Source organism: Falco biarmicus, chromosome 13 (assembly GCF_023638135.1).
Source record: "Falco biarmicus isolate bFalBia1 chromosome 13, bFalBia1.pri, whole genome shotgun sequence".
NCBI classification, from domain to species: Eukaryota; Metazoa; Chordata; class Aves; order Falconiformes; family Falconidae; genus Falco; species Falco biarmicus.
Window position 1 is genome coordinate 1,862,714 of NC_079300.1, and position 23,175 is coordinate 1,885,888.

The window sequence follows — 23,175 nt, forward strand, 5'->3', positions numbered from 1 at the left end:
AAGCTTTAGATTTTGTTTGTAGTTGAATAAAGGATGTAATACGGAGAATTAGTTAGAAATTAGATAGCTCAGCTCCTAACTATACAATTACTTCAGCTGTGGAGTGCTCATAGGACATATTTCTGAGTACAAGACAGAAGAGCACAGGTAGAAAACCCAACCTCGCATGTCAGGTTAATAAAAACAACAGCTGTTTGCAAATTCTAATGTTAAGTTAACCTTAAACCATGAAAGCCATGATAAAATATTGGGTTTTGCATCTACAGAAACCTGCCTCTACTTCTGCCTGCTTGTAGACAGAGCTATTGCAAATTTCAATATTCATGAGCTTTTAAGGATATAGATACTTATAAATACATATATAATATATGGCTGCTGAAAAATACCAGAAAGAAAATCAGGTACGTAATTTGGTGGAAGGCTACATTTGCTTTAACTTGTTCTGGAATCGGGCATAAGTAAATGCATAGTATTTTTAAGACACATTTTAATCAGGTAGTTTTTTGTGAGCATTTCATCCCTCTACAGGAGTTGATAGTAAGCATTTATATATTGATTTGCCCATCTTAAGACCCGTGTCATAGTTCACCATGAGTTTGCTTTGTAAAACACATCTATGATTTCAGTAGCTGTTTCTCACTCGTATTGAATCGTGTACTTCGGGCACTATTTCCTAGGGGGGTACAACTATGTACAGTATTTGTAGGACCCTTGTATTCTAGTCCCCTTAAATCCAGGATATCTGCAGAGCGTGCACAGTGTTCACGAGCCATGTGAACAGATACTAATACTTGAGTTGTCTTCTCCTGTATTTAATCCCATGAGCTATGGTATGTGTAAATGAACTTAGCTACTGTATATCCAGAAATGCAGTCTGACTTCGACTTCTGCTTGGACACAATAAAAGCATTTTGTGCATCTAATTTTATACTTAAGAGACCTGTTACTAATGGTGAGACTGATTTTGAAACAGCAATGGTTTACGTTGAAAATGGGTGTGTATCATTCCACAGGGACACGCTAATCCTCAGCGCTACCTGGGCCAGGCAACGGACAATGACCTCGGGCCAGAGAAGCAGGTACAGCCGGGGAGCGAAGGGCTGGGCTGGCTGTGCGTCTCGGAGAAGGTACTTCTAGATGTTAAGTCTCTTGAGGCAGACATCAGGTGAATGTAACATTTTGGCCTGAAGTTAACAGAACGTGACCAACATGACCAACAGTACAACTTAATGTTCTCTCTCCCCCTTCTCACACTCATGGGAATCCAACAACGTATTAAAAATACATCAATTCCCAACGTTCTTTTTTAAAAAAAAATTGAAAATGAGATGGCATTTGCCCTTACTTAGAGCAAAAGCTTAAGTCAGCTTGCCTAATGCTCTGAGGGCAATGGGATGCCCAGCAGTAGCCCATCCTTAGGCTAACTTTTGGCATTATACCACAGAAAGTGGGTGGAACTTGCAGTGGGGATTGCAAGGGAAAAAACAAACACAACCCTCCAGAAAAACCTCAAAAACAAATCACCCGTGACAGCAAAACAGCAACATTCAAGTCCTGTTGCTTACAGAGCAGCCAACCTTGCCTCATGTTTGATTCTGACTGTTTATAGGTCTGTTAGAAATCTGTTTTACATATGCTAAACAGACTAAAATATATACAAATTATATCCTTTACAATAAGTGATAGGCCAAGGAAAGTAAAATTATGCAAGGCAGGCACCAGCAATATGGGAAGTCTCCTTTCAGTAGCAAATAAGGAGGCAGAAGCGATAAAAGAAAAATCTACTATTTTGAGGGAAAACCACGAAGTTTATCTGGAGTGTTGAATGACCGACCAGAAAAGTAATTTCAATGGCACCTCTAAAGTGCACCACAACTGCTGGAATTTTCATGATGTAAGCACATGAAGAGTACTATCTGTACTGGGAAGCAAAGTAGAAGTAACTCAAGCAGTGGAGAGTTGAGATTGAAGACCCCCATCCAACCCCCAATCCCAAAGGATGCTGAGTATTAATAGTCAGCAGGCACTGGGTCATTAGGTAATAGTTTTGTGAGACTGCCCTGGTTGCGTTTGTCAGAACTAGAGAAATCACAAACTCTGCATACTCTAAGGCAGGCCAGATACACTGTCTCCTGCACTCCAGAATCTTCATTTTTACTCTATTTTACATAAATACAAATCTCATTGAAGTTAAGATCAGCAAAGTCATTGTTACATTAAATCTGATTATAAGCTTTCTCTTTCTTCCCTGCTTAGGATTCCAAGTCTGTAATGGCAGTATCTGTAACTTTTACAATAGAATTCCATTAACAGTAGCAGAGTTTAGCATTTAACTTAAGAGCGGCTTCACCAATAGCATGAAAAAAAGGATTATCTGATAAACCCATCATAAAGAGCTAGCTAAAGCATTTTTATTAAGTTGTGCCAGGCAAACTGGCACTGTTTTATATTTATTTATGACTTTAGAGATGAAAGGGGGGGGAGACGATGACGGGACCAGAAAGTATCAAACCACTTCAGAAGTATTTTTTTAGGAAGTTTAAGATTTGTCCTGACTCCGAGTTACTTAAAAATGAGGAGTATTTCCAACACATACAGTATGTACACTAACTTGTAGAAGACTCCTCTCTCCTAGAGGCAGGAAGATTTGACAAACCTACACACACTGCTTGCCCATGAACATACCAGGGATTTTTAAAAATTAGGAATGGAAATACAAGGAATCAAATGACAAAAAAGCGCCTCCTTTTTATTAAAACTTTTCAAGTTACAATGATAAATGGTGGATTGTCACTTTTCATCACCAGTGAGTTTGGCTCTTGTAACAGTCACCAAACTTAGAGGGGAAGTCTGTTAGGGGGTTTAAGTGTAACTATTTGGCCTGCTGTGTAGCAGCCCACTACGCTGTACTCGCCTAGTAGTTTGTAGCACCATCACACCTACGTGGTGCTTTGGAAAGGTTACGTTTGGTAACTGCTCACACGCCGTTTCCTTGCTAGGTAAGTAAAAAAAATCATCAATTCTGTTATTGAATAATGTGTAAAGATCCCAAGAGTAAATATAATTCCTTTTGGATTCAAACCCTCCCCCCATACCCTCAAGCAGTCACATTATAAACAAAAAATGTATTCCTATTCCACCCTTAAGCTTTTGTATGATAGTTGAACCCTCTCACAGAAATGAACTGCTGTGGGGTTTTATCTACTTGGAACCTGTAGATAGCAGAGCAATCAGTCCAGATGAAGCACTTATAGAAAGAATGTAGTTTCTGTAGGGAAAAGGTTAAGGACATATACTTGTGAAGCACCACTTCTTTTGCATAGAACACTTAGTACAAGTTTTATGAAAAACAAGCAATTGAAATGGTCTTTGTCTACGAGTTTTGAAATTGCAACATCATCACTTGAAATATAGCTTACAATCAAGGCTGTTAGCAGGACGCTGACATTGTACTTCACCTCAAAATTAAGACACGCCTAAAGTTTACCCTGTTCTCTTAAAAAAGTGTTTATAAATATGCTTAAATACAGAAGATCTTTAATTAACATACGTGGCCCTGACTGGCAGTACTTATTTGCTTAAGTAACAATTTTGCTTGTAAGGTTACTGAAACTAAACAATCCTGTGGCGTAAGAGCACCTGACAATTAACCACTGCTGCAGCATCCTGTAAGAACACAAGCCACCTCCTCATTCCACAATTACAATTGTTAACAGCAAAGCCCTGAGAGTTTCTGTGTATCGTCCAACCAGTATCTTTAAAGCAAGATGTTAAACATTTAGATGACGGGGACTTTTTTCTTTTTGACACCTCTATTTTTATGTTACAGTGTTTCTAAGCTGTGATACTACAACAAACTGCAGGCACCAACAGAGTAATCTCATAACCCACATGAGAAGCATAGCTACTATTGACAACAAATAGGAGTAAGACTCCAGTTGTTTCAAGCATGACATAAAGGATACACAGTGGGGTTGAAGTTCTTCAGCACAAAAAATGAAGCAATGATGACCAAGACCAGAAAGAGAGTATTGTTGTAGAAGATGGAAAAAGTCGTTGCTTCATAGTCTGCAACTTCATTTTTCTTCCACAGAATTCTAGGAAGAAGTTGAGACGTTATTTCAAACTTATTTAAATCCATGCATATCCTGGCACAGACACCACTGTGAAGCGATTAACACCCAGGGTGTACTAAACCACATACGGCTGCTCTTGTTATAGCTAGGTTCTAAAAGATGGAGCGCAGCAAGAACTACCAGTCAACTCATTACTTAAAGGCAAACCCCTGCATATACTCCGCACCTGTACACTTAAATGGCTTACGCTTGTTTTCCTACCAGGCACATCAAACCTAGCCCTTCATAAGTAACACTTCTTGTGAGCCTGTATCTGTTAACGTGCCACCTGCATGCCTTGCTATTAGAAATTAGAAAGGAAGATAAGGCTTTTTGCTCCAAAGACCTGACAGGTCATTACCTCATGCCTTGTACAGCCCTAATGAGCATCTAATACTAAGTGCTTCCCAATACACTCATCAGGTATAGCCTGGATATTAGTATGACCTATTTAGTTGGAAATCTGCACACTGACATGTGCCAGTGAGGGGTAACAAGTACAACCAGTGATTGCCAGTGTGGCCCAGCAGTATATGGAAATGCTATTCTGAAGGAGCCTGCGTGCCACTACGCAAAATACATCACAGTGGCCCATCCTTAAGAAAAGGAGCTTTTCTGATTTCTGAAGACAGCCATGATGCTTACTCCTCAGAGGAGTTATCAGAAGGCCTGTATACAGTAAGTTGTGTTGTTTTGCTTTGTGGCTTGAGGACTGAGAGGCTGCCTTATAGGACCTATTGATAAAGGTTTCAATGTCTGAGACCTTTCATTGATCACTCGCCTCAAAAAGGCTTTATGGATGAACAAAGAACTGACAGTATGTCAGGCGGGCTGGAACTAGATCATCTTTAAGGTCCCTTGCAACCCAAATCATTCTGTGATTCTACTTACCAGAATGCAGAAAAAAACCCAATGGCAAAGCAACAGTCCCCAACACCCTACCTAGAGCCTTAAAGACACCAGGCAGTATTATAAGAAGGGAGAGAATGAAGAGAACAGAGAGGATTACCTTTCATCCTTCTCCTTACGAGACATCTTCCTATTGTCTGCCTCAGACAACTTGCGAGTAACTTCTTTGGAAACAGCATCTTCTCTTTTCTGTGCTACTCTGTAAGAAACACCATTTACATTAGAGTTGAAAAATTAAAAGAAATCCCAACCCTGGGGTTATAGGAAGCTGTTACAGAGAAGAACAAAAATTAAGCAAGACACTGAACAGTTTTTCTGAATTGAAGGGACAATAAGAAATAATTAAATTACTAAAAGTATTAGTCAACTACAGTTTGTGGCAATACCTGCTGAGAATGAAGGCATTTTTGTTATTTCGTTGTACTCTTAGCTGACAAGACTAGTCTATTTCACAATTACAAGAGAGGTAAAGGAAACCAATTAGGGGACACTTCTGTATAAAATAGATTTTGTAGTAACATTTCAGACATTCATAAAAAATGTTGGAAAAGCTGGTTTTGATGAATTATTTAATAATAATTTCTACTTCAAAGAGCCACCAAACTTACTTGTGTTTGAGAACAAACTTGACATTCTTATATGCAAAAGCTACTAGGTAGGTACTGATGAGGGTCATTACGCTATACAGGACTGCGGACTGAACCAGATCCATATGCCATATCCTCCAGTAAAGCCCTTAAAGAAAGAAAGAAAAAAAAAAGACATTTTGAGCAGTTTCGCTCTCAAAGAAAAGCGCCCCCACAGGAGTCCTACGGAGTTTATGAGCGCTGTAATTCAGCACTGGTTCTGCCAGACCGAAACCAGTTCCTGCAAAATCACTTGGAGGGCTCCTCGAACTGCCTTAAAAACCACTTTCGAACACAGATACCTGCTTTGCTTGTGGCCGAGGGGCCCAGGCTCGGTGAGAAGCCGCCGCCCGCCCGCCGGGCTCACCGGCGCTGACACGTCAGTGCTCCTCAGCGGCTCGCCCCCCCCACAGGGCGCCGCACGGCCCGTGCCCGCTGCCCCGGGCTGGCACGACGCAGCCTGCCGGGCCGCGTTCGGCACGGCACGCTGGCAGCCAGGACACCCCGCCAGTCGGCCCAAACGGGCAAGGTGAGCCCCAGCAGCCCGGGGACCACCACCCGCAGCCGGTAGCGGGCCAGGAGCCCGAAGCGGGCCGCGGGCAGTCCCCGCTCCCCTCAGAGCCGGCCGCTTCCCCCGCCCCGGGGCATGCCGCTCACCCCCCCGCACCGCTGGGGCCCCCGCCCCGGGGCATGCCGCTCGCCCCCCGCACCGCCGGGGCCCCCACACCAGGGCCTGCCGCCCGCCCCGCCGGGACCCGCGCCGCTCACAGATGGGGATGGCGGACACGATGAAGGCGTTGCCGAAGAAGAGCGCGGAGGACTTGGCGGAGAGGTTGCGGCTGAAGTCCTGGAGGAGCAAGTCTTCCTCCGACTGCTGCCGCCCGCCAGGGCCGCCCTTGGGAGCCATAGCGGGACGCGGGCCCTGCCACGGTCAGCGTGCCGCGACTGCTTCCGGGTCAGGCCGCCAGCGGGGCGGGGGCGGGCCCGGCCCGGCCAGTAGCACTTCCGGGGCGCGGGGCTTTTCCGTTACGGCCGTTACTGCCCCGCCAGCTGTGGGCGCTGCCCCTTGTTGGTGGGACTCGGTCCCGCCGGCTCCTCGGGCGCCTCGATGCGGAGCCCGCCTGCTGCCCCGGGGGCTGCCCCGGGGGGCCGGCGGGCGCTGAGGGGCGCGGGTCCCGGTGGCTGAGGCAAGTGAGTACCCGTGGGGGCGCCGGGCTGCCGGCGGTGCCTGGACCCGTGTCGGTTTGGCCTGGGGCGTGGAGCGGACCCACTGTAGGCCCTCGGCGGTGGCCCCCTCATGGTTTTCTTCGGGAGATTCCTCAACTCGAGCCGGCCGGCCCCGCTGCTGGCGCGGCTCTGGCTCCCTGCCCGCGCCTCTGGCAGCCCTTGGGAGCGCGGCCTGCCTCCCCGCCGCACACGCACCGGCTCGGGAAGCCGTGGGGAGCGGTCCGCACAGCTTTGCTAACGGCCCACCTGCGGTTTGTCTTACTGGCATGTGGGAGCCCCCAGAAATTTCGGGGGTCAGCTAGTGTCTGGCTGGAAATTGCGGAGGGCTTGCGGCGTGATACAGCTTCAGTGGGCTGGCCCCCGTGGCCTGGGGTGCCTGCAGCGCCCCTTGTTTCCTGGGACAGCACTTTTCCCCTTAGCATTTATAACATTGTTGAGGAAACTTCATTTAACAAAGCGTGTATCTTTTCAACTTTTCATTAAAGTCATTCTTCCTACTTGTTTTCCCCCAGTTAGTAATATTCTTTGCTTGCGAGAGAAGGTAGGTCATGCAATGAGGAGATACTAGCTGGAAATGAAATGAAATTTATACAATCAGAAATCATAATTCATTGGGATAGTTTCAGAAAACATTTAAGTGCTGTAGGACTCTGCCTTTGAACCTTGTAATAAATTTCCAAAGACCAAACTGAGAGTGAATTTACGTGATTCACAGTGTGCTAGCAGAGCAATGCCACTAATGTCTCCTTATCTACAGGCAGCTATGGGGGTCACCCTTCTGCTAGCGAGACCTTCCTTCGTGGCTTGGAAATACCTCTCCAGCAGGGTTTCCCAAGCTGGGGTAGCTGACACGCCAGCCCATCAGATGAGGCACAGTAGCTGAGTACCAGCAGAAGCAGCCATGCCCGTGCGCAGAAGGCGGGGGGCAGCTCTCCAGATGCCACAGCCGGGGACCCCGGCCTTGCCCCCTCATCGACCCCCAGCTCCTCATCACACGGGCGGTGGTACTGGCCCGTGGTCCCGGTCAGGCGTTTACCCTGCGCCTGGTGTCGTCACACAGGTGGTCAGGAGTAATGCCACAGGTCATGTACCTGTGCGAGCATTCAGTTGCGGGGAAGCCTGTGTCCTATTTGTAATCAGCAGGTGATGTGTCCCCTGCAGCTAACCAGTATATATGGCTGTCCTCTGCCTAGATACTAACTTTAGGCATTGTCCTTCGTAGATGCTTTTAATGCTTTTCAGCAGTTGGTGATGACTCCCACACCTAACTGGATTATATTATCAAGCTGTTTATTCTCAATTTCTAAATATTTTGTGTGACTGTCTTAAAGTAGAAAAATTCTGGGTTTTTGTAATAAGGAATTCTGCCTTTTTTAATGTAATATCATTTTCTCTGCGGAAATCATTGAGATCATCAGCAATGTTTTAGTGGATTGCTGTCTTTAAGCACCTAAAGATGCTTGTGTGTATTTCACTGAACTTGCAAGCATGCCTGACTTTCACTGATTTCTTCTTTTTTGACAAGCATCTTCTACATGAAACACATGGATACCTCTTCCTTTTAATGTCTTTGTTCCTTATGCCCTGCATCTCTGGGTTATATTAACCTGTTCTGAAATGGCTTCAGCAGTTTATGGCTTCCAGTGGCAGGAAATGCTATTTGCCTGTTAGTTGGCATTCTGAAATCTGTGCTGAGGTTGGTACTCCAACAAGAGTGGAGATCAGTCTTGGTTCCTTTGTAAAACACGTTAAAACTAAATGCGTAGTAGGTAACCGCTATTCGATTAGTGTTATCAATCGTAAGAATTTTCTTACTAAAGAACATTGTTAGAGTTGTGTGAAGTAGTTGGAAACCGTGGGAAAGATTAAGATTGTTTCAAGATTCAGATGCAATCATGACTCTGTTCTTTTATAGATTTCTTCCCTCTGCTTATCTGGATAAATTTGTTGTGTGTTGTGCAATGTAATTAACTTTTTGGTCTTGGTTTGGATTTACATGAGAAGGATGGTATCATTCTGGAACAAAATCTGCCTGGTGACCATCTGTCTGTCCATTAAGATGAAGTATGACATTGCTTTTGGCAGTGGAATGATGAAAGATTTTCTTGAAAAAACAATGAGCACTTTGCTTTTTTAAAAATCCTGGCATTGGCAAACTGTAGCTTTAAGCAGAACACTGCATACAACGAAACTGTCACTGAAGCTTCATACTCACTTTAAGTATATCATAGTTGGTTGGGCCACCAATTTCTGTCAAAACAATTCAGGTTTTTGTTTAAATGCCTAAATCTGCATTGTGCTGACTGTCTTGTCTGAATCCTCATTCAGAAGCTGTTGGGAACATATGGCATCAAAACCAGAGGAACAATGGCTCTGTGAATCAAAAGCAAAAGTTCTCCTAATAGAAAAGTTAATGCTGTTATCTTTGTAATTCATGAAGTATGGTTCTTACCAAATTTCTTTCTAAAACACAGCAGCAGTGATAAATATTCTGGAAATACATTTCCCAGCAGGATTTGTTTTGTCTGTTTTATTGTTGCCACATATCTATGTAAAGCATAGACTCCAAAACACATCTGTGTCAGATTGCAAAGTAGAATCTCCAAGGCAGGTGATTAACAGTAAATAAGTCTGCTCTTTAGCAAAGTTTTATTTGTCATCTTCTGTGCTAATACGAATTTTAATGTCCCAAGGGATAAGAATGGTTTTCATTAATATGACTGTCTTACACAAAAAGAAAACAAAAACCTAATGAGTCTATAACTTATTACTAGGGTTTTTTCAGTTCGTTAATTTGTGCCTTCTCTTCCTTTAGGTGCTGAAATGCTAAAAGAATCCTTAATGTGCAGAAGTGGAAATTCCTGGCAGACAGCACAGACAGGGAGCAACTTCAGGTGGGTCAAGAACAGAACCAGAAAGCTGTTGTGGTGGCTCTTTCTGTCACCGTAACAGTGCCAGGAATAGGTGCCCTAGGACCGAAGAGCTGTGACTCTTTGTAGCTCCGGTAGCAAAGAGCAACACAGTGATACAGAGGTGTTCTGACCAGATAATGGTTCCTTTTCTCCTCTGTGTCTCTAGCAGGTCGGTGCACAAGTACCTGGAGTGTAAGTGGTGCCTGGACTGCGTGTGGGGTGGGAGGAGCTGGGCGTTCCTAAGGTGGATGCCAGAGGTTATGTAGCTATGCTTGTGTAGCCAGCAGTCTTGAACATCTTGATTATTATTGGTCATTTGTTAGTAACTTTCTGAACACCTGTTTATTTCTCTCTCCATCTTTTTATTTATGCATTCCATCAAATCAATATATTAATTAATCTTGTGTAGCAGTTCTTTCAAACGGCATCTAGTGCATTTCTTCATGTTGCGTGAAGTGACCCTTTTTGTCAGACTGTGATTACACTTGCCCAGCTATGCCTGCCTAGACCCTTGGGAACACAGACTGTTTCTGTGAGTAAGGCTTCTCAACTGTATTGAATATTCTGTATCACTTTGAGCTGCAGTTCTTTCTTGGCGTAGCTCTGCTGAAAAGATTATGAGCTCTTACAGCTTGATGGTTTATACAGTCCTTCTAACCTAGTTCAAAGGCTCTTGATAACGGGTTTTTAGCTTGCAAAACTGGTGGAAAAAACTCCCCTGAGATTAATACATAGACCAGACCAAATAGGACCAGTATTAATATTAGGACATCCCAGTATTACTTATGGCTAAGTGAATTGCTGTGTCGTTAGTTACTGTGGTAGCTGGCATCTTGTTTAATAGAATCTCCAAGGCAGGTTTAGGCAGGTTAGGACCAGTATTAATATTAGGACATCCCAGTATTACTTATGGCTAAGTGAATTGCTGTGTCGTTAGTTACTGTGGTAGCTGGCATCTTGTTTAATAGAAGAATTCTTAAAACCCCTCAGACAGAAATGTGTTTTTTTCTGAATAGCAATCATTATCATATTCCAACAGTAACAGTTGTATCAAAATGAAATAACTGACTGGCAAGAATCCTTTGAGTCCCACAGAAAATAATATTTGTGATTAAAATACATGTCACCTCGGTGGTGATTATAGCTGATCTCTGTGTTGTTTTACAATTCATGTTCATAAAAGTAATGTAGAACATTGTGTGCTGTGTGGAATTACAGTGCACACCCTTAATACCTCTATAACAAAACAAATGTTCTCAACATGGACTTTGATATACCCTCTCTGTTCTTTGCTTTTATAACATTAGTTTGTCAGAGTAAATCTTCACAGATGCATTTAGGAGATACCTGATATTTTAAAATTGTTTATTTCAACCAGTTATAGAAAGTAAGGCAGCAATGAGTCCAGCTCTCTTTCAGAAAAGGGGTTTCATTTCTTTGATGTTGTCTCCAGATGCTTGCACATGTTTTTTCAGTAGTACCAGTGATGTATATTCTGTTATACTTGGAGTGTGTATGTTTTCCTCTTTTTAAGTTAGTCTAAAAAGGACATTGTGCCTTCGGCCTTGTGTCAGTGTTTACCCTGGATTTGGTGTTTTACTATGGAGTTGAAGCAGCTGTGCAGTCTCTTGCATCTTTTTCAGTTTATTATCTACATGCTAGTGCTACATGGGTTTTAGTTTAAATTGTATCGCTGCCAGAGGAATGATCCCACTCATATGAAAATACCTTTTATTTTCTGTATGGAACTACATTGTGAACCTACATCCAAAGCTAAAGTATAAACTTGGCTGACCTTGCAGGCATTAATTTTCCTGCCTACTTACCAACCATTTGTTTTTTGTTTGCTTCTCTAAAAGGGCGTTTGTTAAGCACTGAAACGGCATCTATTATTTGCTTTTGGTAATCATTTCACTGCCAAGTCCTCTGGGGGTGATTGCTTCATTTTGCCCTTATTTAACTGTTCTAGCTGAACCATTTCACTTCACATATGTGGAAGACTTCTGTCTACTCTGTTGTTTTAACTTAAGTCATTCGCTGAAATTGAGGACATTTCGTAGTATTGTAGATACAGCCTAAAAAGTTTGTGACTAAGACTTAATCTTGCAGCTGTCTATTGGAATTCTTGGGGCAAATTGTGTATTCTCCTCATTCTGGACAGATTTCTTTCTATGTCTCCTCTTACATGCACACATGCACACACGCCTCCTCCACAGCACTTGTTAGTTAGGAAATAAATTCCATAGTCTTGAAAACTGCTGGGTTTTCACATTCACTTCTAAATCTAAATTCGAACTAGCTTTCTTGACGGTATTCGTTCCACAGTCAGTGGACTAAACTGTCCAAGAACTAGGTTACAGTGGAGCTTTTGCTCTGCTCTGGTTAAGGTTGAAAACCCCCTCTTTGTTCCAAACTGAACTCTTATAATACTCTGAAATCCCTGTGTTTACTTGGATGTATTGAAATTTACCATGCAGTAAGGGATTAGTGTTCTGAGTTTTGGATCAGCTGATTGGGGATTGTTGAAATACAAAAGAAAAACCTTCTTTGAATAAACATGCATGACACTCATAAACTGAGCAGCTTCTGCTATCTTTGTGTGAACAAGGTAGATGAGAAGCTTTCCACTTCTTCTGTGTCCTGTGCTTACTTTGAAGCATTCTGTGGTGTCTGAGGTTTAAAACTGGAGGCATTATCTGGCTATATTATTTTTCAGCCAAATCAGTTCCTCGTGTGGTTTAGAATGTAGCCCCAGAAAGAACACAGCTGGAGAGGCAATCTGGGTGCTGGTAAGGAGTGGCACTGTCTTGAACCAGTGTTGTTTCCAGATGCAGTTTTGAGAGGATAGCTTACTTACCTGGGTGTGAATTTGGGAAGAATCTGTGATTCTGTAAGGGAGGGGAATGTCTGAGTTCCCTTTTCCTAACACAGAGAAGGGTAAATTAGTTAAAATAGTCACTGAGGTGAACAAAGTAGAGTACATCATCCAGTGCTGTAGCTTCATGAGCTGTTCTCTTGCCTTCTGAGAACATTGCATTGAAATAATGGATTGCTGTGCTCATCTTTAATTTCTAAAAGCTAGAAACTGCTGGTTTCTGTGACGCTTGCTGTATCTGAAGGGAAGTCAGTGTAGCATATGTGACCCATTTTTGGTGTCTTGAAATGGTCTCATCTGCTCCAGTTTCCTCCTTTAGCATTTTAAAAGTTTTGGTTGATAGATTCTTCTGCGTGTAGACCAAATGAATGAAATAATGTCTATTAATAGATTCTCAGGGGGCTGGCTTGCTCAGCGTTTATCCCAGATAGAGCATGGAACTGCACTTTTGAAAAGCAATATCAAATGCAGTATTTGGAAAATAACTAAACTCTACAGGTAAGAGTGACCCTAATATCCAAGATTCGGGGCGTCTGCTTCTCAAACTTCACTGTCTGGTTCCCGTGTTGGTTTGAGATCTGCAGGCATATCCTGCAGATAGTACAAATAAAAGCTTCTGAAAGCAGGAAGTAGAAAATGATGGTATTTTATTTCATCCTGTTGTGTATCTTTCACTTTTTTATTCTGGTCAAGCATAAAATACCCTGGTTTGAGTCCTCTGGAGGTTTGTGCGGACTGATGCTGTACATGCATGCTTTCCAGACGTGATCCAAAGATGGCAGCCAAACTGTTTCTTGTGTGGGTGCCACTGAGGAGCTGCAACTTTCATCTGCTTAGGAGGACTCTTCTAGCTACCCAGCTCTGGGCATGCCACCTAACATGCAGGCACTGTTAAGTTTTCTTACAGGTCGCACTGGCCTTTTATGATGTGGTGGAGAAATACATGGTGAAGGTAAGCCTGGGAGCTGTGTCGTTAATGCTTCTGCACAAGGGCTGCACTACAGGATGCTGAGGAAGTTGAATGAATGACCCTTTAATATAAGCAGACCTACCCCACTGCGTTTTGTGTGTGTGGAAGATGGTAGGCAGTAGGATGGCAAAATGAGCTAAGGGTGTGACTTGAGGCAGTGAAGCCCTGGCGCAGGACCCAGGTTTGTTGCTGGCTGTGTAGTGAAGTTTGGAATCTGTTTAGTTGCTGCCTGTGATTACATATCTAGGCACAAAGGGTGCCAGGCAATCAGAAACAGTCGTTAAATGTGGAATAGTCAGCTTGTGTCTCTTTAACAGCATGCAGATTACAAACAGTTCATATGTAGTCCCCACACTAGGGATATATCAGGTGATCTGCACTGGGATTATGCTGGTCCAGTTCAGCAGTCTGAATTGCTGCTAGTGGGAGGAAGTCAGCCAGATGGGATTTCTGAGTCTGAAATGTGTCATTCTGGCACCCACCCATCCGCTACTGCTCTATCCTTAGGCTGTGTAGGAGGATCTCATGGTGGTTGGTGTCACTTTCCACCTGTGAGTTATCTCTGGGGTTTCCCATTCCTGCAGCTGTAAATTGGGTAAGTGTCTTCTGGATCTTAGCCATAGGGAAATTTTAGCCTATAAAGTGTAGTCAGAAGAGTTGGCCATCCATGTGCTGATGGTTCCTAAGATGCTAATACCTAAAGTGAGAAGGCTGAACTAGAAACTGAGGTGTCATGTGGCGAATGTTTGGAAGAGTGAATAAAAGGGGGTATTTCTGACTACTTCATCTTCTGAATGGTTATTTGTAATCATATGTAAAACAGACTAGCCTTGCACATCGCAAACGTTTGAATTTATCATGGTAATACTCACATCACCAAAGTACATAGGAGTTGTATCCAGCGAGCTTTAGAACTTTAGGTCATGGCTGAGCTTGGGTATAGTTAGCAATAAGTCTGGAGATGATAAGAAATCTGATCAATACTGATACTAGGATTCAGTAAGAATCTGGCTGGGTGTAGCAGTGCTAGGACTGACCAGGGCATCACTTCTTAGCTGGGACAGAAAGCTCTTGCAGGTTATCTGTCGCAAGGTAGCAAGGTCCAGGTATGTGCAAGCGTGCTCTGCGGCAGCAGCGTTGGATCCAGGGAGCCTGGTGTGGAGCTGGACCTACTGAGGAGGAGGAGGACAGGAGCCCGGTTAACTAAGGACAGACACTCGGGTGTCTGCAGTGGTCTAGTTCTTCTCCAGGTTGGATCTGCCAAGTTTAATGTGAAGTCCAGGGAAAGCAGTTCAAAATTTCTGTGGCACAGCTGTACAGAACTGCTCTTAGCTGCATGCCTGTGGTCATCTTGAGAATAGTGCAGATTTGAGCTAGCTCTGGATAGAATTGATTCAGGCTCATTTATTTTGTTCTGTATTGGTATAGATGGGAGTGTAATCCATCCACAGAAATTAGCTTTGTGTTTTCTAGCCAGCCAATCATGACTAGACTCAGCCTGGACCTATATGTTAGAGGGAATTCTTCCAAGTTACACTTTTTTCCTAATTTAAAAAACCTTAGGAAATGTCAAATAAACAAAAATCTTCATGAACAGAATTAATATAGAAAGGCAGTATCCTGTGCCCTTCTGGAATGCTGAATTCAGCAACACACAGATTGCTGAATTCTAGAAATAAAGCATTTGTAGTGTACTCCCACACAATAATTCCTCCATAAAGAAATAATCTTTCCAAGGCATGTTTGCATTCTAAAACATAGAGCAGAGCATCTCTCCAACTCGTAGTGACTTAAAGCTGTTTCAGACAAAGAACATCTGCTGAATGTAGCAATCATTTGGCTGTTTTCTGCATGGTACTGTCTAACGCTGTGGTTTTACTTATGTGTTCTGCAGACTGTATCCATCCAGCTGCTCACAATATCCACAGCAGGGAGGCTTTGGGAGCCAACACTGAGCCAAACTGTATGCCATGCGGTACTGAGGGAAGACATGCAGGATTTTAAAGCAATGTGTGTGTCTCTTCTAGTTGGTTGCTTACATATGTGTTAGGCAAAATGAAGGACTCGGCCCATATTTTTGCAGATGGTGTTGTATTATTACTCAGAGTTAGACCTTCACTGTGTTGCTGCAGCTGATCTGGATGCACGTGATGTGTTTGTGAATAATTTTCATTATTGTTGCCATTTTCAGGAGGCATGATTAAGTTTGAGGATTTGAACATTAACAGTATTTCCTGAGCTTCAGATTTTGTTTTGTCATCTCCTGCATCTTAGAAGAAAAATGGTGAATTTAAGTGTTAATTTCTTCCTTTCATTTATTTTGTTTTTAATTTAGGATGTGAATGCTGCTGTTCTCCTTCATGCTGTTGGTGTCATGCAGAGCTTGGGAGAAAGGGCAGTCAGGTTTATAATACCACTCCCTTTTATATTGTAAGGATTGACCTTTTCAAGGGATGTCTACAGAGATCTTCATTCACACCTTCAACTTTTTAAAGGTGTTGCAGGTCTTTGTAGAATCAGAGTCTTACTGAGTAATGAAAGGTCTAATGAAGTTTGCTATGATGAGCAGCTCTTAGCTGTTTTTTCAGATATGAAATACTACAGTACTGTTACCTTGTAGGTGTCCTTTTGTAATTTGTTGGAATTTTTGATTGTAGAGTGGACATTATTTGCATGTAGATAGCAAACTACCTGTTTGTTAGATAGAACTAACCGTTAATTTTAGAACTGTTTAAATTCTGGTTGGCCAACAGCGTTATAAAGGAAGATTCCCGTTCTGTTTAGTTTAAATAAGAGTCAACCTAAAGGAGAAGGAGCAAAGCACTGCCATCCACACATTACTGCTTACCTTGTGGCAGGATCCATGTGTTCCACAATAATCAGCGTTTTAGAATTAACCTTCAAAAAAAATCTCAAAAGTTACATGGTATTATATGAATCAGTTTATATTGCTCGTGATAGTTTAAGGATGCATGGCAAGTGTCGGTTTGGCCTTAACTAAAGCTACGTGGTTTATGCTGGTTTCACAGAGACTTCCACAAGAGGGTGCGCCAGTTCAACAAAAGCCCATATAAACCAAACGAGCAAGTCCCCACTGCGGGAATATCTTCTTTTATGTGTTGACTCATGTATCTAAATCAACTTCAAAACTGGATGGATGCTTTTAATCCGTTTAATGTCACAGAGCGTCTCTCCAGTCTGTAACAGATACATGAATGGATGTGTGATACTTTGTGGGTGAGCCAGTCTGGAAGTTTAATTTTGAGCAAGAGTTCAAAAATCTGTTTTCAGAAATCCCGCTCGCACTGACAAAAGGCTATCTTCAGACTGCAGTCACAAGATGGTATTTAGATGCTTGGGGTTTTTTTAGTGTACTGAAATGTGTTACTTTTTCCTAATTCATGCCTGATGCCCTGCAAATGCTCATTACATGCAACTTAAGAAGGAAGTTTTGGGATTTTATTTTTTTATTTTTGATTTTGAAGCATCATTAACTTTCCCCTCAGACTGGTGCAGCACTGGATAGTACAGCTGCAGAAGAAAACTCCATCGAGAAAGATGACTTCTTGAGGCAGCTGACTTGAGTATGACTGATACAACTTTTTTCTGTTTCTATTTTGTGATAAAATTATTTCTTGTTTCATAAGATAAATGGGAACTCTTGGTAATGCTTCAGGTTAAGTTGTATAATGTTACTGTACCAATATGCTAAAGGCATTAAAGTGTTCTGCTGCATGTGTAGGTCAAAGTTCTAGGTCCATTCCTCTAAGACTGCAGTACTAGGACAGTAAGATACCTCTGCAGAAATGATTAACGCATTTTCCAGGAAAAGGGCCAGCTTTAGAATTGTGCATTCCCTGTCCAATTACATGAATCATAAATCGCTTAGAGATAAGATTATTTGATAGTCAGCAAAATAACTAGAAGCGTGGTGATACTCATATGTGTAATATATGATTATCTTTTTTCTGAGAAATGTTTTCTCCAAACTTTCAGGTGTCTTAAATAAGAAAAACAGAATGGTGTGCTTTGAAAACTTGTAATTACTAGTACAAGATGTTAAAAGAATGTGAGTTTGAGACCAAAGAAATTATTTTTTGTTACAGCTAGCTGCAAATGTAAAAGTTGGGCCTGGATTCAAAAAGTTTCATTTACTAATATTGATGAATTGGATACAGTTTTGAGATTAATTGTCCCTAGTTTTGATACTTTTCTTTTGAGCAGTGTAAAAGAGAAGAATATGAGATTTTACTAAAAAATCACCACCACACAGTGTGTCATTTAACTAGCAAGAAGATTTTTATTTTAAAGACTATAGCCACTTTCTTCCATTTACACCAGTTCTAGATTATCATGTGTAAGCAAATGAGGGTGTGTTTGGTTTTTTTAACTTGTGGATAGTACCAGAAGAATAATCCGTGTTTATATTTTTCTTAAAAACTGTGGGTTTAGGTCATTGCTGTCCTCCAAAGAGCCAAATGCATCTGCCAGTCAGCGCAATACTGCTTAGCTACTTATGATTCCTGGCTGTATCTGATAGCAATAGGGCACAGCAAGGAATAGTAATTACTATAGTTAATTAGTGATCGTACCACTCTGAATACAATGGCATTTTCAGAAGCAATTCATTCTGACAATGTGTGGAAGTCAGCCATTTTTAAAAATATAGGTACACAGCACAGATGCCCTCTTCTGTGCCCCACAAAAAAACAGGGTCCCAGCTGCTTTTCTAGGCTATGGCATGAGGCATTTACCACTCTTCAGAGGTCCTTTTTCTGACCTGAAGTTATATGTACCAGCCTGGCCAAAGTGTGGTCAATGTTGAGCATTTCCAGTGGAGGGAGACTAATTAATAGAAAATTTCAGATCGACATGTTTGGACCTTCAAATTTCTGCCCTCCTAATCTTCAGGGCAGCCCAAAGTGAGATGTAGCCCACTAGCTGTCAGTCCAGCAAAGGCTGCCCTAGTGCAGGTGTAGAATAAACCTTTGCTGCTCTTCTCTCTCTTCACTAGTGAAAACTGTCTTGCATTATTTCACCTTTGTATAAACACAGCAAGTGTTTTTTTCAATTCTAAAAAAAAACCCCAAAAACCCAACTGAAATTATCAGTCTTAGTATTAAGAGGGAGGATAGAAATATGCACAGGAAATAAATTTAAATATTTAATTATACAACTTGTAAGAGAAAAACAAAATTATATATAATAGGTTGGCATATCATACTATGAAAAATGGACTATTGCAAAAGTCTAATGGGTACGGAAGAGTTAGCACATCTTGATAACAGGGTGAACTGATCAGAGATTCTCTTTTCCCATCTGTTAATTTTTAAAAAATGTCTGCAACATTGACATTTCTTTTCCCTTGGTACTTACCTAACCTGACTTGCTGGCACATGTCCGTGTCAGAACAAGGGTAGGGCTTGAAACATTTGAAAGTGATTAGCATTTGTCATGAAGCATTGATATGGGAAAGAACCATCTTTTCAGTTAATTTTAAAGCATTATGGTAAAAATTAGCTACATAGGTGAATTCCTGAGTGTCCTTTGAGTTCTGTAATACATGTACATCTTTTGTTCAGTACTGTATAACATTCATAAGTTGATTAATGTAGCAGTGGAAAAACAAAGTCACAGGTTTAGTATTTTTACTAAAATTAAGGTGGTATAACTTTGTTTCCTACTGCAAAGGATAGTAGTGATTCAGTAGCTTAAGAAGTCACAACTTTCATTCCTTTTCCTTATTTTCGGCATTCTTGTCTGATGCTACACAGCAAAGAAAAAGGTCTATACATATGTGTGTTCTTTTGGACTCTGAAGTGCTAAATGGTTGATCCGATGTTTCAAGTGCTGATGTGTGAGATCTCAAAACAAGTTAACTTCCAACCAATACAACTTTCTGTAAACATGAGTTCCAGTCATGCAACTTCTGCGTTGATTAGCAAGATCTTAGAATGATAGTTTTCTGTTTATCATGCTATCAATTAAATGAATTACTGTAGTATTGATGGAGAATAATCTTGCAGTACTGATGGTTTTGTGTGATGACCTCAAATCGCTTTTTGTGGAAAGGCTGCCTTAGATACTATGGAAAGGTGAGTGCCACCTGACACCACACAACATCCTGCCTTTGCTTTTCAGTAGTTTCAATGTTCACCTGCTCCATGATTGAGAAAAAGAAAATGTAGGCACGTTAGAAGTTTTGGACAGTTGACTGAACTAGATACTGCAGTTTAGAAAGATACCCTAAAGACAGGGAAGTAATTTTAGTTGCATTAACTTATTCTCCTGCTTACAAAAAATCAGGAGAAAGAAGTTATAAACGTGGGTATACACACTGCCTTGGTTTTGCTGCCAAAAATGTCAACCCACAACATCCCCAAAACTGCATCTGCTGGGATTCTTAATCTTTAATGGGAGGGCTTCCCCACACCCACTGCTAGCCACCACCAGCAGTTACTCCGTCTGATTTGATGGCAGAAAGTCTTTTAACATAGCTCGGTTTTGCCTTTACCTAACGAGAACCATAGCTTTTTCCCCATGTGTTACTGCAAGTGGGCACATCTAGCATCACTGTGGCCTTTTTTTGTTTGGTTGGTTTTTTTTGTTTAGCTTTCCTTCAGGAACCTCTTCTTCCCTTGAAAACTAAGTTGACAGTATTTTCTCATTGTTTCCTCCAGAATGTGTACCTTCAAGGGAGTGCTTCATTACAGCAGCCTAATAAACGTCATGAAGAGGCAGCCTGCAAGGTAAAGACATCCTGAGAACATGTGAAACACAGCTATGGAAAAAACTAGAATTCAATTTCTGGGTCTCTGTATTAAGTGGGTTGTATTGGAACCATCTTACTGTTGCCCGATTTTAAAATGGTGGTACATACCACTCTTGTTGGGAGGGGAGAAATTGTGGAAGACAATGTAGAGTCTAACAGCTTTTCTTTTCTGCTGGTTTGGCAGAAATACATTGAGCTAAAATAAGAGCTCGTGGCCGTGACTGTTCCTCTCCCTTTTCCCTCTTGCTGAAAATGCAGAAAGCAAGAGTCTGTGCAAGATAAGACATGGGATGTAAGGGCTTCAGAGGAGCTGAGAAGATGCAGCACACCTTTTGTGTGCTGCCTTGCTTGCCAGCATCCTTCCAGATCCTGCTAGCATTTGTTGACTTCATATAAAAGCACGGGGAAAGGACAGTTAACCTTCCTGTAATGGGATGTGTTTTAAGTCAGGAATGTTCATTGTGCAAGTATTGAGGTGGAAAAGGAGGTCTTGTTTCTGTCACTAGAAAAAAAATGTGCTGGAGCCTGAGAACTTTTGTTTTTGCATGAACTTTTAAGTCAAAGACATTTCCCTCCTTTCATCAGCAAATAAGTGGAATGTGCATACTGATTATTCCATTATTTGCAAGTCAGAATTGTAAATTGCTGCATTCAGTCTGGTGCAGTTTACCATCTGAAAGAAGTAATTAAAGCTTTCTTTCTCTTGCTTAAGATTTAAACATGTATTTAAAAATGAGATCATACTGTTATGGTGGTCATAGTTTCTTTATATATTTGTGTGGGGTAGCCTCAGAAGTGGGTGTATGATCTGCTGGTGTGCCGTGATGTATTTCCTTTAATTATACATTTGTTTTGAGAAAGATGGTTATTCCAGGCCTCCCATCTTGCCTCAGTTACATCCTTACAATCGCACTGCAGTGGGAGTTGTGTGTGCCTCAGTGTGCAGTTCAGCCACATCTGCTACTTATTTGTATCTCATGCATGAAATAAGCTATTCCAATCAGATGATTTCTGTTCTGGTAATAGAAGATAAATGCAAGTGTGTGTACAGGTCTTGCTCACTGAATGAGGATGTGACACGTTGCCAGTCGCCGTGCTTGGTAAAGCTCTTGTTTTGTCGAGGCCAGAGAGTCGAAGGCTGTGCCTGTCTGATGTTTCAGACACTCACGAGTTCAGTTAATTTACAGATGATAGTTTGTTTTCAGCTCCTGTAGGTATGGATGCCTTCTTTACTCAGCCTCCATCGTGCCAACATCTAGAAGAAGTTGGCTCCAATGGCACAAAGCTCAATTTTTGTAACTTGTTTGTAGAAGCAGCATATTCTCCCCACATTGTAAATGCAGCTGTGCAGCGTTTTCAGAACGTGTTGTAAGGCTTGTGCCACCTTAAAATGACAGTTTCTTTCCAGATGCCTGTATTTGCTGTATGTGTAATTTCATAAAATCACCAAGCATGAGGAATGAAAGACTGGCTTTATTGGAAAAGAAAGCAGTAACAGAAATAATGTAATAGGCGTTCCGTCAACATAAACGTTGCCTGCTGAAGTCGTGTACCTCTTTATAAGGTATATTTTATCTGGCCAAGTTAGTGATGCAGCTGCAGTCAGTTCCGGTGGTGTGAGTCCCTGTGGATGGATGGGTATGTCCTGTAGAATCTCACTGGCAGTGCAAGCGGTGATTCACCGGGGAGGCATCCCCAGCGCTCGCCCGGTGCTGAGCCGCCCGTGCGCTCTCACACGCACAGCCTGCGCCCCGGGGGGTGAAGCGTGCTTATGGCTTTTGGACAAAGTTAGCTCTGCTCTTAACAATTCCACCTATAAACCAGGCCACGTGAAGGAGCGGTAACTCACTGTCGTTCACTGTATTTCATGCTTTCTTTCTCAGAGCGTGTCGCTGCCCCGACCCTGGCAGCCCGTGCCGGAGGCGGCTGCGCCCGACGCCGTGTGTGTACAGCACGAGTCACGGTGACGGTGCCAGGATGGGCTGTGGGTTCGCTGCTGACTCATTAACGGCTGTTCTTGGGGTGCCCCGGCAGCCGGCGCAGCCGCACGGCGGGCTCGGCCGTGCTCGGTGGGGGTGCTGGCCGGGGGACGCTCCCCGCTGGGGCTGGGCGCTGCGGGGGCCCCGGGCTCGTTGCGGGGACTTCGGCCACCCGAAAAGCCAGGACCCGCGGCGGTGAGCGTGGGAGCGGGGCTGGCTGCGGCCCGGCCGGCTTTGTCTGCTGCCCGCGGCGCCGGGAGGAGGCGGCCGCGCCGGGGCGGGGCGGGCCGGCGGCCCGGGAGCCCGGCCCCGGTGGCGGGGAGCAGCCCCGCAGCTCCTCGGCTCCGCCCCGGGCCGCGCAGCCGCCTGCCGGGCGCTCTCGGGAAGCGATATTTAAAACAGCGAGGGGAACGCGAGGCGCAGAGGGAGCGGCGGGGCGGGCGGGGATGGGCCGGGGAGCGAGCGCGGGCCGGGCCGGGCCCTGAGCCGGGCCGGGCTGGGCTCCCTGCGGTGCCGGCGCTCGGAACCCGCGGGCAGCTCGGGCAGCCGCCCGGGGCGCGCTGCTGCGTTTTTTAGGTGGAAATACGGGTGCGCGGGCGGCTGATTTGTCGTTATTTCCCCTTCCCTCCCGCCCCGAAGACGGCCCTTGCTGTGACGGTGCCCTCGCCCTGGGCGAACGCGCGGGCCGCAGCCGGTAGGTGCCAGCGCGGGGGTCCCTGCTCCGGCAGCCCGGCCCCGGGGAGCGGCGGGGCGCGCTGCCCGGCAGGGCTGCCTTGTTGGGGGGGCTTGG

At 43.4% G+C, this 23,175-nt stretch overlaps 2 protein-coding genes across 5 annotated transcripts in view; one reads left to right on the forward strand and one right to left on the reverse strand.

Annotated features, from left to right (window-relative positions):
- Nucleotides 1-2,723: 2,723 nt before the first annotated feature.
- SSR3 (signal sequence receptor subunit 3) lies at nt 2,724-6,664 on the reverse strand. The gene is made up of 5 exons (XM_056357961.1): nt 6,419-6,664; nt 5,633-5,759; nt 5,125-5,223; nt 3,966-4,097; nt 2,724-3,268 (listed from the first exon to the last, which is right to left on the reverse strand). Exons 1-5 carry the CDS (start codon nt 6,555-6,557, stop codon nt 3,202-3,204), a joined length of 564 nt encoding a protein of 187 aa, XP_056213936.1. The 5' UTR covers nt 6,558-6,664; the 3' UTR covers nt 2,724-3,201.
- A 23-nt stretch (nt 6,665-6,687) lies between these two features.
- The window catches only part of TIPARP (TCDD inducible poly(ADP-ribose) polymerase), a 40,925-nt gene continuing 24,437 nt past the window's right edge, over nt 6,688-23,175 (forward strand). The window contains exons 1-3 of one of the 4 annotated variants that reach the window (XM_056357950.1): nt 6,688-6,841; nt 9,693-9,771; nt 20,315-20,383. The gene's annotated coding sequence lies outside the window, so the exon portion shown is untranslated. Of the gene's footprint in view, nt 6,842-9,692; nt 9,772-15,825; nt 15,919-17,140; nt 17,219-20,314; nt 20,384-22,818; nt 23,080-23,175 lie in introns of those variants that run through there. The other 3 variants (XM_056357951.1, XM_056357952.1, XM_056357949.1) reach the window with 3 other exon arrangements.